The following is an 11,229-nucleotide window of genomic DNA, read 5'->3' on the forward strand; positions in this document are numbered from 1 at the left end:
GTCCCGGGGGTGGCTGGTTTTGTGTCCCGGCGTGGCTGCCCCGGCCGTGGGGATGCTGTCCTGCGCTGGCAGGGCGGCACGGGGAGGGGGTGATCATCCCGGCTCTGCGGGAAGCTGAGAGGGGGAAGGAAGGGGGTTGCCCGCGCTGTTCCCACGCTCTGGAGAGCAGGAACGGGGAGCCCAGGGCTGGCTGCCCGGGCATGAGACTGAGAGTGGGGGATCTGGGCCAGGCTGTGCTGCTCTTACTGGTTTGGGTCACTCTGTGCCCCATGCTGAGCCCGTGTTCTGTCCTACGAGGAAAGGGAACAGCGGGGTTAGGCACCAGCTCCTGCTGACCTGCCCGTGGCACACAGCCTGGGCTGGCTGGGCTACACCAGGGCAAGGGGATCTTGACCTGTTCATGGCCACCAGGTTGTCCTGTGCGAGCACTCCTGGGGAACGGAGGTCCTTGTGAGGCTACCAGCATATGCTGCCGTGTGACTGTGGCAATGGGTTTGTCACCCCTTCAGATTCCCTCTGCCTCCCACACTAGGGCTGTGGCGTGCTGCGGGGGTTGTTTGGTGGGAGCTAAAGGAGGGGTCCTTCAGCCGTGATGGACCCCCAGCTCCCACTCTGCTGCTCTCCCACTGGAACCGGAGCAGAAGCTGAGCTGGGTCTGATGTGTACCCAGCCCTGCTCTGTCTGGGACCTGTGCCCTGCGCCAGGGGTGTTGCGCCATAACTACTGATGCTACTGCTGCAGTCGCACTCTGAGCCGGAGAACGGGGTGGCATTTCCCCTCCAAACTCTCCGGACAGTACTGTTGGGGTAGATTCGTGACCAGTCCTGTGCCATTCTCTGCCAAGCTCCAGTCCTGGCAGCAGCAGTCCCTTGGAGCAGTTGAGTGCTGAATTACAGCTGGTGCCCATGGCCACTCCTTCTGTACTGTGTACCCTGCGTGGGAGCCTGCCAGCAGCTGCTGACACCAGTGTTCTGCCCATGTGAGCTGTGGCAGGGGACAGGGTGACTCCAAGTGGAGGCTGGTTGAACCCACTGATCCCTGGTGGAAGTGGTGATAGCAGGGGTAGGGGCCTGCAGCCAGAGCCCCTGGGCATCAGAAAGGAAATATCTGGTTCCACACCCTCCTGTACTTGTGTTAAGGCTGACTCCCTCAGTGCCATCACTGAGGAGGTCACAGCTGCTGGTCTGGTCCCTAGAAGGTAGAGGGGATGGCAGATGTTGGGCTCTGCTTTGCTGCTCATCATCCTCTGTGCCTTGGCTGGCTGGACCTGCTGATGGAGCCCCCAGATGTCCCCCAGCCTGCAGAAGCTGCCTGGCCAGGGATGGGGTCCTGCTCTTGGGGTGGTTACCTGCCTGTGTGTGACCCTGTGCTCTGTGTGGGTGCTGGGGAAGGCTCTGCACCCCAGCCCTGGAGACCCCCATAGTGCTGGTATTTAGGATTAAGGTGACAGGCTGGGGTGCTGCCCTGTTACAGGGGGAGACCACGCTGACCTTGGCCACAGCTAGGGCATGGCAGAGCCACTCTGGTCTGGCTGGCTGGGCCTGGGAGGAGCTGGGCTAGCTCTGCTCCCCCTCTCCACAGCCCAGATTGGAGTGGGACACAGCTCCACGAGGCATGCCATTGCCTCCAGCATTGGAGAGGATGTGGCTGGGAGGATGTGGTCAGCTGGCTTTCATGCCTGGCTCTGTGGTCACAGTGAAATGAGAGCCAGGCTTAATCTGCAGGGTGATAGTGTTGCATAATGTGCCTGGCCTGTTGGGGAGGTTGCACTGAGGAGGAGGAGCATCTCCAGAGCAGGACAAGAAATACTAAACATGGGATTTCTCTGGGTGGATCAAGGGATACCTCGTTCTGGGGTCCCTGCATCTCCCAGCCAAACACCAGGAATCTGGGGATCATAGCAAAGCATCCAGGCCCTCTCCCCTTGCCAGTGCTTGGGGAACTCAGAGGTGGTCCTGCACCCAGCCTGGATCTCCGTGACTGTAGAAATGGGCTCCCCCCATAACTGCCTCTCACCCACATCCCCCCCATAAGCACTGGGACCAAAGCCATCCAGTGCCTGCTCAGCTGCAGCTCGTGCAGCCACACTTGGGATTCCTTGGAGTGCAGGTTGAGATAAGGAACTACCAGGATGGTGCTGCATCAGCAAGGACCTGGACTTAGAACGGGAACTTTGTTGCATGTACCCCCAGCTGCAAACAGGAGTCCCAGGCTGTGGCATGGGGCTGGACAGTCCTTGCAGGTGGGAAGCCTGGGTGCGAGGTTGCTGTCAAGCTGACTGGCAAGGCTGCCTGCCCATGGAGCCTGCACAGTGGTCCTGGCTCCCAGGGAGAGTGCTGAACCCTGGGCTGGGGAGCAGGCCCTGCTCCCTGCCAGCTCCAGGCATGCCCCAGCTTGTTGGGTGAAGGGTCCCAGCACAGCCTGCTCAACAGGTTGGGCTGCACCCTGGGCTGCTTCTTTCCCTGGCACCATGCCTTGCCTGGGGACACAACCAGCAGCCCCACGATGTCCCAGCACTCTGGGCCACCTGCCAGGGTACCTGGATACAAAATGCTTCAGTGGGGTGGGGGCAGTGTGTAGGGAGGTCTGTGCCAACACACTGTGTTGTATCCCCCACAGGACACCTGACCTTTGCTCTGGGACAGTCTGCTGCTATGGCAGACCCCCCTGGCTGCTGCTCTACCTGTGCCACCTGCCTGCTCTGCCCCTACAGCTGCCAGTGGATCACTGCCAAGAAGGAGAAGAGGAAGGGCCTGAGAACCACCAAGGTGATACCTGAGTGATGCTGACCTAGGGCTTGCCAGCCCCTGTGTGGGAGTCTCAGAGTGGTGGCTGGGCTGGGGAAGGGCTCTGGCTGGGATGGTCAGCCCAGACACTGAGCTGCTGACCTCTTGCTGGTGCTCGTGCTTCCCAAGGCCGAGCCCCAGGAGAGCTGGGATGCTACCTGGCACCCTCGCTGTCCAGGGACTGCCCTAGCCTGGAGCAGTGAGAAGGTGAGAGCTGTGTTCCTGCTGGGTGACAAGAAGGGTAGAGCAGCGTTAGTGTGCATCTGCAGCTCTTGCACGTTCCTGGAGCAGAGCAGAGCCCTCGGGCTGAGTGTGGCACCAGGTCCGGGCACCTGGCCAGGCACGTGGGAGACACAGTTCCTGGGCTGGGTGTGGCCCCACCAGGAGGGTGTCCCCAGCAATTTGTAACCTGGGAGTGGTGGGGCCCTGGGATTCTCTGAGGTCTCCGACTCCCATGGGAGTGGCTCTGCTGCTGCTTGTCCTGTCTTGCCTGGAATGTACAAATAAGTCTGGGTTGCTAGGTGTCCCTCTGGCACCTGTGGCACCCCTCACCTCCCCTACACACTTGGGACTAGTGGCTGGGGACAATGTTGCTGGACGCAGTCTGCAGATTCACCAGGGCAAGGGCAGTTCTGAGGCACTGCACCCCTCTCTGCCCAGCCCACAGATCATCCAGCTAGAAGGGAATGGGACCTTGCTCCCTGTCCCTTCTTATGTCCAAAGTCCCAGCCTGTTCCTAGGGAGTGCTGCATGGGAAAGGAGGCAGTCATTTCACAGGGGCTATCTTCCCCATCCTAGCATAGGCAGACTTTTAGTTTGTTGTAGGACATGCTCATCCATCTCTCTGTAGCGTGGGTCCAGCTAAAAGAGCCAGCCAGGGTAGCTCTGGTCCCTCTCCATGGGGCAGCTCAGTGCCTGCACCCCTGGGCCAGTGCCTGCTGTGACCCCCTGTGCTCCCCGCTGCTGGCTGGCTCATACCAGGGGTCTCAGAAACCTGGCCAGGGGCTAGGTGCCCTGAAGGTGTGTGTATAACTCTCATCTCTGGCTTCCAGTGTGACTGCAGTTGGTTCCTTTTCCTCTTCTGCGTCTTCCTCTTCACACTGGTGTGGCTCTACTTCGCTATCATCATCCTCAATGATTTCCACAACTTCAACGAGTGAGTAGGATCCCACATCCAGCCTTGTTCCCCACGTCACCCCTGCCTCTCTGACGCTCCCCTTTGCTGGCAGATTCATCTTCAGGGAGAGGAAGCTGTGGCTAGACTGGTCCCAGGTCCTGCTCATAGCTACGGCTGTGCTGATCAGCTACTCGTCTGTGCTGCTGGTGAGCCCTCCTGATCCCGCTGGGCTGGGGGGATGGATCTGTGCTGAGCACAGGCTGCCGTGCCCTGGGCAGAGCTGGGAGGAGCCTGCAGCATCTGCAGCTGGGTCAGCCTGAGCACGGCCAGAGATCCTGCCTGTGCCAGGGGGCCCGAGCTTCTGTGGCTGAGTCCAGTGGCCTGTGAGGGCTGAGGTGTGGGGTACAGCCCAGCTCTGACAGCTCCTTGCTCTTGCAGGTCCTTGCTTTGTGCCTGCAGCTCTGCGGCCAGCCCTTGAAGCTACACTGGGTGCACAAGGTGAGAGACTGGGAGTGCAGGGAGGTGGTGCCTGTCCTGGCTGCCCTTGCACCTTCAGAAGCTGGGACCAGCCTACTGAGGCTGTGTATGGCTGCTGTGACCCCACTAAGTGGCTGTGTGTCTCCGCTGAGCTGGGCTGCAGCTGTCAGTTCCTCAGCCACATGTCTCTGGGATGGGAATATTCCCAGTGCTCAAAGCATCGAGCACAGAGCTCAGCTGGAAACCCAGATGGGAAAAGTGGGGTATCAAGGCTTGCAGGGGCCCATGAGGAAGGGATGAAGAGGACTCTGCCTAGCCTGCAAGATGCTGTGTGCTCCCCTAACTGCCCTGTGCCCTGCCCCACAGGTCCTGCTGATCCTAACTGCCCTGGTGGTGGCTGCAGCCTTCACAGGGCTGGGAATAAAGTGGGCGGAGGAGTGGAAAAGCGCTCGTGTCTCCCTGCAGGTGAGTCACCTTGATACCAGGGACTCCCCTGCTGCACCCAGTGCCTGGCCTGTGGGGTTGAGCTGCAGGGTGCTGACTGAAGCCCCGAGCATGGTTGTGTACACTGGGGGTTAATTCCCAGCCTTTGACTTCTGCTGCCTGGCTAGGCAAGGTGCTCCTTCTGCTCTTGCAGTCCTGCCTGGAGCAGCTGCCACCAGACTGATGAATGGTGGCTGGAGCAGAGCAGGGATTTTCTTCTGTCCCCCAGGAGCCTGTCCCTCCCTCCCTGGCACTGTGGATCTTCCCGCAGGACTGGCGGCAGGTCCTTGGCATTGGAGCCATGTGTATTTTGGGGACGGGGACTGGTGCTGGCTGACACCCCGTTTGTTTTTGCCTCCCCAGGCAACAGGTCCCTTCCTGCACATTGGAACTGTGGGGGGAATGACGCTCCTTGCCTGGCCCCTGGCCAGCTTCATCTACCGCACCCGCAAGACAGGTAATCCCCTCCAAGATCTCCTCTTGTCACCTTGGCTGGTGCCCTGCTTCCTGCCACCCAACTGAGCAGCACCGTTGGCAGAGTGGTGCTCAGGGAGCACCAGTGCAGTTGGAACAGGTCCCCAGTGTGGTAGGAATGCCTGCTCTTGGTTGCTTCTCATGACCAGCCCTTGTTGCAGCTTCAACCCTCCCTGCCTTGCAGCTGAGGGAGGGCTACAGGTGGCAGAGTGCTGCAGAAGTGCTGAGTTAGGATGCAAGGACACGTAGTGGGCCAAGAATAAATCTGCAGTGTTCCTGAGGTTGGGGATGCAATGTTTGACCTAGGGCAATGACAGGTTAATGCCAGCTGAAGCGGCCTTGGCTTGTTCCTAGTGACCTGAAAAATTCTTCCTCTGTACCTCATCCCCTCTAACTTCTGTCTGCCTGCAGGTCTCAGGGTGTTTCTGCTGCTTGTGTACTGTGCAGCGATGATTGCACTATACCTGGCTCCCTTGGGAATCACCTCCCCTTGCATCATGGAGGAGAACCAGCTTCCCCCCAAGCCAGCCCTAGTTGGCCATCGAGGAGCACCCATGGTGAGTGACCAGCACCCTGGCAGTGGTCTGGGTGGGTGGGGCAGGCTGCTCCCCCAGGAAAAGCCAGGCTGTGCCCGGCTGCAGGGCACAGATCCTTGTGGCCACAGGCCTGGACAAGCTCTGGCCAGCCCAGAACAGTGGGGTCCCCACAGCAGCCAGGGCAGCTTAGGCTTGGAGGATGGGGGAGCACAGGGTGAGGAGGGAGGTGCAGCAGCTGCAGGACAGAGCTGCTTCCTGAGCGCTACTGGACCAGGAGCACGTGACTCCCAGCAGAAAGCCTGGCTGTGTAGTGTAGGCTGGGAAGCAGGGATGAGGCAGGCTCTGGCTCTATCCCCTGTCCTTTTCCATCCCCCACCATGCCCAGGTCACCCCAGTCTCACTGTGGTTGCCCTAGAGCTCAGCCAGGCTGCTGGGCGCATCCAGGCGGGTTGAGTGCCTGCCTGCTGCTCCATCCTGCCCATGCTCTCTGCACTAACACCATTCCTTTTTCCAGCTGGCCCCCGAGAACACCCTCATGTCGCTGCACAAGGCGGTGGAGTGTGATGTGCAAGTCTTCGAGACAGACGTCATGGTGAGGTAAAGGTGCTCAGAGGGAGGAAGGGGTCTGTGTATCCTGGGATGTCACCTCCTGCAGGGGGCATTCTGGAAGACGCCTGGAGGACTGATACAGCCTGCATTTGGATGCAGCCCTGTTCAAAGGGCTCTGCCACTCCCACCTTCCCAGTATGGGACTGGCTCCAGCTTGGTGTCCCAATGATTTGGGAGAGGTACTGGGTTTCTGTCCTCCCCATGCAGATTGCCTTCCAGGGAGGGAGGCTCCATCGGGGGAGGGGTACTGCTTGGAAAACAGACCCTGGCTCCAGTTCATCTCATGTAATCCTGTTATTGGGACAGCTCTTTTAGAGAGCAGGGAGCTACTTGGTTCCTGGCTTGGTCTCTAGGTACACACTTTTGTGTAAAGGGCCACAAGTAGAATAAGGGTGGGCGGTTACTCTAGCAGGTGGCTGGGAGGGGGTAGAAATGCCAGGGCAGGGATAAGAAACGAACAGCTTGCAACATATGGCTTTCCTCTGTGCTCCTTTGCCAGTGCTGACGGGGTCCCATTCCTCATGCATGACGAGGAACTCACCAGGACCACCAACGTGCAGGCTGTGTTCCCTGACAGGGCTGCCCAGAGCATTGCCTTCAACTGGACAGATCTCCAGCAGCTGGATGCTGGCAGCTGGTTTCTGGAGGGCAGGGATGCCCTTAGGGGGGTTGGTCAGGAATGGGGTGAAGCATTAGCTCTGCCCTGGGGCTCCAGAACCTTCCCTCTGGAGCACTGGTCCTGGCAGACACCTGGACAGGGTGCAGAAGTCTGCACAAATCCCTTGGGTGCGGTTATGCCCCAAGCTGGGCTTTGTTCTCACTCCTCAGCTGAGTCATGGAGGAGGCTGCTTTGAGAGGGGATGTCTCGTGTTTGCTCTGAGCTGCACAGCCTGCCTGGGCTTGAAGGCAGCCGTGGCCAGGCTCTTCCCCAAAGGTGACTAACTACTGCTGAGCAGCTTTGAATGCCCACAGGTGTTGGGACTGCTTGAATTCTGCTGTTAGTGGGAGAAGGGTAGAGGTGCCCGATGGATGTGCACAGGGAGGATTCCTGTGCCTGTCTGCACTGGAGAGCACATGGAGAGGCCAGTGTAGGAAGCTGAGAGTCAGAGACAGTTTGGGACATGGAAGCTTACAGGTGGTCTGCCTGTGGTGACTGCCCCTCTCTCCCCCTTGCAGCGGAGGCCATTTCCCACTGTGCAGAGTCTTTCCCCTGCTGATCGCAATGAGACAACCAAACAGAGGATCCCATCCCTGGAACAGGCTCTAGAGGCAGCCAAGCAGAGCAACATCTCCATCATGTTCGACCTCCGGCCTGAGAACCACAGTGACTACCAGAACTTTGTCAATGTCACCCTGGGAGTGATTTTACAGTCAGGCATCCCACTGCAGCAGGTGAGTTGGTCACCACCCCACCCCTGCCAGGCCCTGCTGTCACACCCTTGCCTGGTGGGAGGTGCCCTGCCAGCCACACAGAGCATCCCTGACACCCCATACACCACATCCCCGTGTGTGATCCCTGCTGGGCAGCCCTGCCCAGCTGTGGGGTTCTCTAGCTGGGAGAAGTTGCCAATAATTAGGGTTTAATGCCTACAGCTTCAGACCCCTCTAAATACTTTGGTTTCCCAGCACTGTGCACCCTGGTGTGTAAACAATGACTCAGTCTAGGGAGGGGACCAACACTGCCAAGCACGAGCAGGAATACAATACCACTTCCCCACAACTCTCCCTGCAGCTCTTGGACTCCTGCTGCACCCTCCTGTGTTCCCTTTATGCTTCCTCCAACCTCTGCAGCACAGGATATGTACTGCCCGTAGGGGATGAATCAGCACTCAAATCACCTTTCTTGGCCTTTTGGGAATGCAGAGCAGGAGGGGAAGTAGAAAAGACTTCTACTATAGTGCTGATCCAAGGTGCATTCCTACAGAGTTGGGTCTAAATAGATTCACTTCATGACTTTAAATGACCCAGAAAGGACTTAACTGTTGCAGATTTCCTAGGCTGGAACTGCTTTCTCCCTTCAGTGGAACCTGTTGTGCTTACTTCTTGGCTAGGGCAAGCTCTTAGGAGACTGTCCTGGCTGAGATCCTCGTGGAGGAGCTGAGTGTGGAGATGGAGGGGCAGGAAGCAGCTGTCTAAGCAGGCCATGTGTGCCTGGACCTGCGAGGGAATATTGGAAGAGAGCAAACTCTCTGGAGCACCTCTCCTCTGCATGTGCTCTCTGGCTTTTCCCTAGGTCCTCTGGCTTCCAGATGGGTTCAGGGAAGATGTCAAACAGCAGGCCCCAGGTGTCCAGCAAGTCTACGGCCGGAAGAGACTCAAGGATGAAAAGGAGCCAGTACTGCATGTCAATCTGCCCTACCAGGACATGAGCTCTGAGGAGATCAGGTGAGAACCCTTTCCCAAGTGCCTGGGAGTTATGGAGGTCTGGGCACTGTCCCAAGGACCAAGAGAGGTGAGGGCCAGCTGAGGCTAAGTGCTGGTGTGCTGCTGGGAAGGGCTGGGTGCGTGGCTTGTGCACAAATGGCAGGGCTGGTACAGAGGATGGAGTTGGCTGCAGTCCTCTGTCCTCTGCCTTGCCAGCAAATCTGCCCTGGGTCTGGATCTCCAGACAGTCGCTCCGTGTGGCTGCAAGTGCTGGATCATATCCCAATTGTACAGCTCTCTCTGGCTGTGCAGAGTGTGGTGGCACCCTGCTGTCTCCTACTCTGACCACAGCTGTCCCATGCAGGCAGTACCGCCAGGACAACATCTCTGTCAACTTGTATGTGGTGAACCAGCCTTGGCTCTTCTCTGTGCTGTGGTGCTCAGGGGTGAGCTCTGTCACCACCAACGCCTGCCAGGTGCTGAAGGAGATGAAACACCCTGTCTGGCTGCTTGTAAGTGACCCCTCCATCCTTCACCCTGCCCCACAGCCCTGTGTGGCAGGCACTTGTGGGTGCCTTTCTGCAGCAGCCCTGTGCAGCTGCCTGGAGGGTGACTTCTGCTCACCGCTGTACTGGCATGGGAACATGTGACCCTGTAAAAAGGACTGGTGGCACAGCAGGCAGGGCTGTGCCACAGCACACCATCCCTAGCTGGTGTTCAATGGCTTGTCTCATTGCCTTGCAGCCCAGCAGCACATACCTCATGATCTGGATCGTTGTAGACTGCGTTTCCTTCCTTATCATCATCTGGGCCTTCGTCTTGCTGAAGTAGGTTTGATCCCTTTCCCCCTCCCCAGGCAGGTCTGTCTGGGGAGATTGTAGTGTGCCCTGGGTGGCTGGTGCAGATCTAAACCTGCTGCCACCCTCTGTGGACTCAGATCCTGGGCAGGTCCTCTCCTGTCTGGCTAAGTAAGACAGAAGTGTGTGGAGGCAGCTTTTATCACCAGGCAGCAGCTAAAACTCTGCCCCGACCCTGCCTCGAGCTGCTGGATGCCTTAGTTCACACTTCCTAGCCCTCTCTGCACCCCAGGGCTTGGTGGGCTGAGGTTGGGGGATCCTGATCCTGCTCCTTTTTACCAGTGCTGCAGGCACTGAGAGCAGTTCCCTCTGGGACTGCGGGGCCCCACAGCCTCCAGCTGGCAGCTCAGGGGAGGGAACGGTGAGACCAGACTTGCATGCTAACATCGATCCTATTCCATCTCCTAGGAAATGTTCCCACAGAAGACAGCCAGCGGGTGAGTGCACACGGAACGAGAGCTTCCCTCCCTTGGAGCCAGGCTCTGCCTGTGGGACTCTTTTCTAACAGGCAGGCAGCTTTCTTCAGCCAAACGTGACGGAGTGGTTTGGGATGGCTGGGGGAGGGAAGGGAATCCCAGCCCAGGGAGTTCCTCCTGTCTTGCCCTTAACAAACAGCCCTGTGGGACACCACTAGGGAATCCCACATCCCCCAAGTATCCTCAAACCTGCTTTTCAGGCTACTCTGCCTGTCACTGCTGCGGGATGGTGGCTGCCCACAATGACTGGTTTTTTCTCTGTCTCCTCAGAGTCTGAGACGGATGTGCTGCTCACAAAGATCAACAGCTTGATGCAAGAGTGACCCCTCTTGCCTGCGTCAGCCGTGGGGAAGGGCGGCCAGAGCCCTGCACAGCTCAAGCAGGGAGCACTCCTCAGGCCAGCTTCGAGGCTCCTTTCCTTTTCAGACTCCTTCATGAGCCTCCCTTCTACCTTGGCCTTCCTTGCTCCTTTTCATGGTGCACAGCTGCCCTCAGCTGAAAAGACTTGGAACTGGGTTCTCATTGCCCACTGGCAGCAAGGAACTAAAGCTTTGCAGGGGTTGCCTAGGGGCAGAATATTTACCCAGCAGTGCTGGAGCTGAGGCCTCTCCCTTGGGGTTTGGACAGGAGCAGGGATTTGGGTCGCTGTTTGGTGCAGGGGGTGGCCTGTCTCTGCCTGTTGTCAGCAGCTCTGCAGCCAGTGATGGGGCACCTGGTTTAAGGGCTGCTCCCCTGGGAGCTGCCCTGTCCCATGGCTTGAGGAATAGGAATGGGGGTGCAGAGTGGCTTGTCACAAGACAAAGGAGAAGCCGAGCTCTTCACCCTCCCATCCTGAACAGAAATCCTGTCCCGGCTGCTGCTGGCTTCATGTTCACGGGACAGGGTCCTGGCACTCCATGCAGCAGTTAATGCCTGTTGCTCGGGAGAGAAAAGGAGTAGGGCTGGGGGTGGTGGGTGGCAGGGGCTGGCAGGACCGCGCTCACGCTCCTGCTGCTGCTCCAAGGCAGCAGAGGGAGCGGTGGGACTCGGCATCGGTCACATTGCGGCACG

General features: G+C 58.6%; 1 protein-coding gene and 1 long non-coding RNA gene across 4 annotated transcripts in view; one reads left to right on the forward strand and one right to left on the reverse strand.

Annotated features, from left to right (window-relative positions):
- LOC108447481 overlaps positions 1-2,704 on the reverse strand; it is a 3,038-nt gene extending 334 nt beyond the window's left edge. Inside the window, exons 1-2 of the long non-coding RNA XR_001863085.1 lie at positions 2,618-2,704; positions 2,419-2,421 (exon numbers count right to left, since the gene is read on the reverse strand). This is a non-coding gene — a long non-coding RNA (uncharacterized LOC108447481). The remainder of the gene's footprint in view (positions 1-2,418; positions 2,422-2,617) is intronic.
- GDPD2 (glycerophosphodiester phosphodiesterase domain containing 2) lies at positions 2,641-10,977 on the forward strand. Of its 3 annotated transcripts, none has more exons than XM_017737621.1 (15): positions 2,641-2,768; positions 3,839-3,942; positions 4,016-4,109; positions 4,342-4,401; positions 4,747-4,845; positions 5,227-5,320; positions 5,749-5,894; positions 6,388-6,470; positions 6,982-7,129; positions 7,659-7,874; positions 8,716-8,867; positions 9,211-9,358; positions 9,591-9,673; positions 10,112-10,211; positions 10,450-10,977. In XM_017737621.1, the coding sequence occupies exons 1-14, from the start codon at positions 2,655-2,657 to the stop codon at positions 10,206-10,208; spliced, it is 1,638 nt and encodes a 545-aa protein (XP_017593110.1). In that variant the 5' UTR covers positions 2,641-2,654; the 3' UTR covers positions 10,209-10,211; positions 10,450-10,977. The 3 variants fall into 3 exon arrangements, with proteins under 3 accessions (XP_017593110.1, XP_017593111.1, XP_017593112.1); XM_017737622.1 differs by having other exon boundaries at positions 10,112-10,140; XM_017737623.1 differs by having other exon boundaries at positions 7,060-7,129.
- The last annotated feature ends 252 nt before the right edge of the window (positions 10,978-11,229 follow it).

Source organism: Corvus brachyrhynchos, unplaced genomic scaffold (assembly GCF_000691975.1).
Source record: "Corvus brachyrhynchos isolate BGI_N302 unplaced genomic scaffold, ASM69197v1 scaffold346, whole genome shotgun sequence".
In the NCBI taxonomy this organism is placed as follows: domain Eukaryota; kingdom Metazoa; phylum Chordata; class Aves; order Passeriformes; family Corvidae; genus Corvus; species Corvus brachyrhynchos.

Excerpts from the sequence above, each read along its gene's own strand:
- GDPD2 (XM_017737621.1), top strand. The coding sequence starts at position 2,655 with ATGGCAGACCCCCCTGGCTGCTGCTCTACCTGTGCCACCTGCCTGCTC. Across the intron at positions 5,321-5,748 it reads CTACCGCACCCGCAAGACAG|GTCTCAGGGTGTTTCTGCTG; the intron begins GTAATCCCCTCC and ends GTCTGCCTGCAG. Across the intron at positions 9,359-9,590 it reads AACACCCTGTCTGGCTGCTT|CCCAGCAGCACATACCTCAT; the intron begins GTAAGTGACCCC and ends ATTGCCTTGCAG.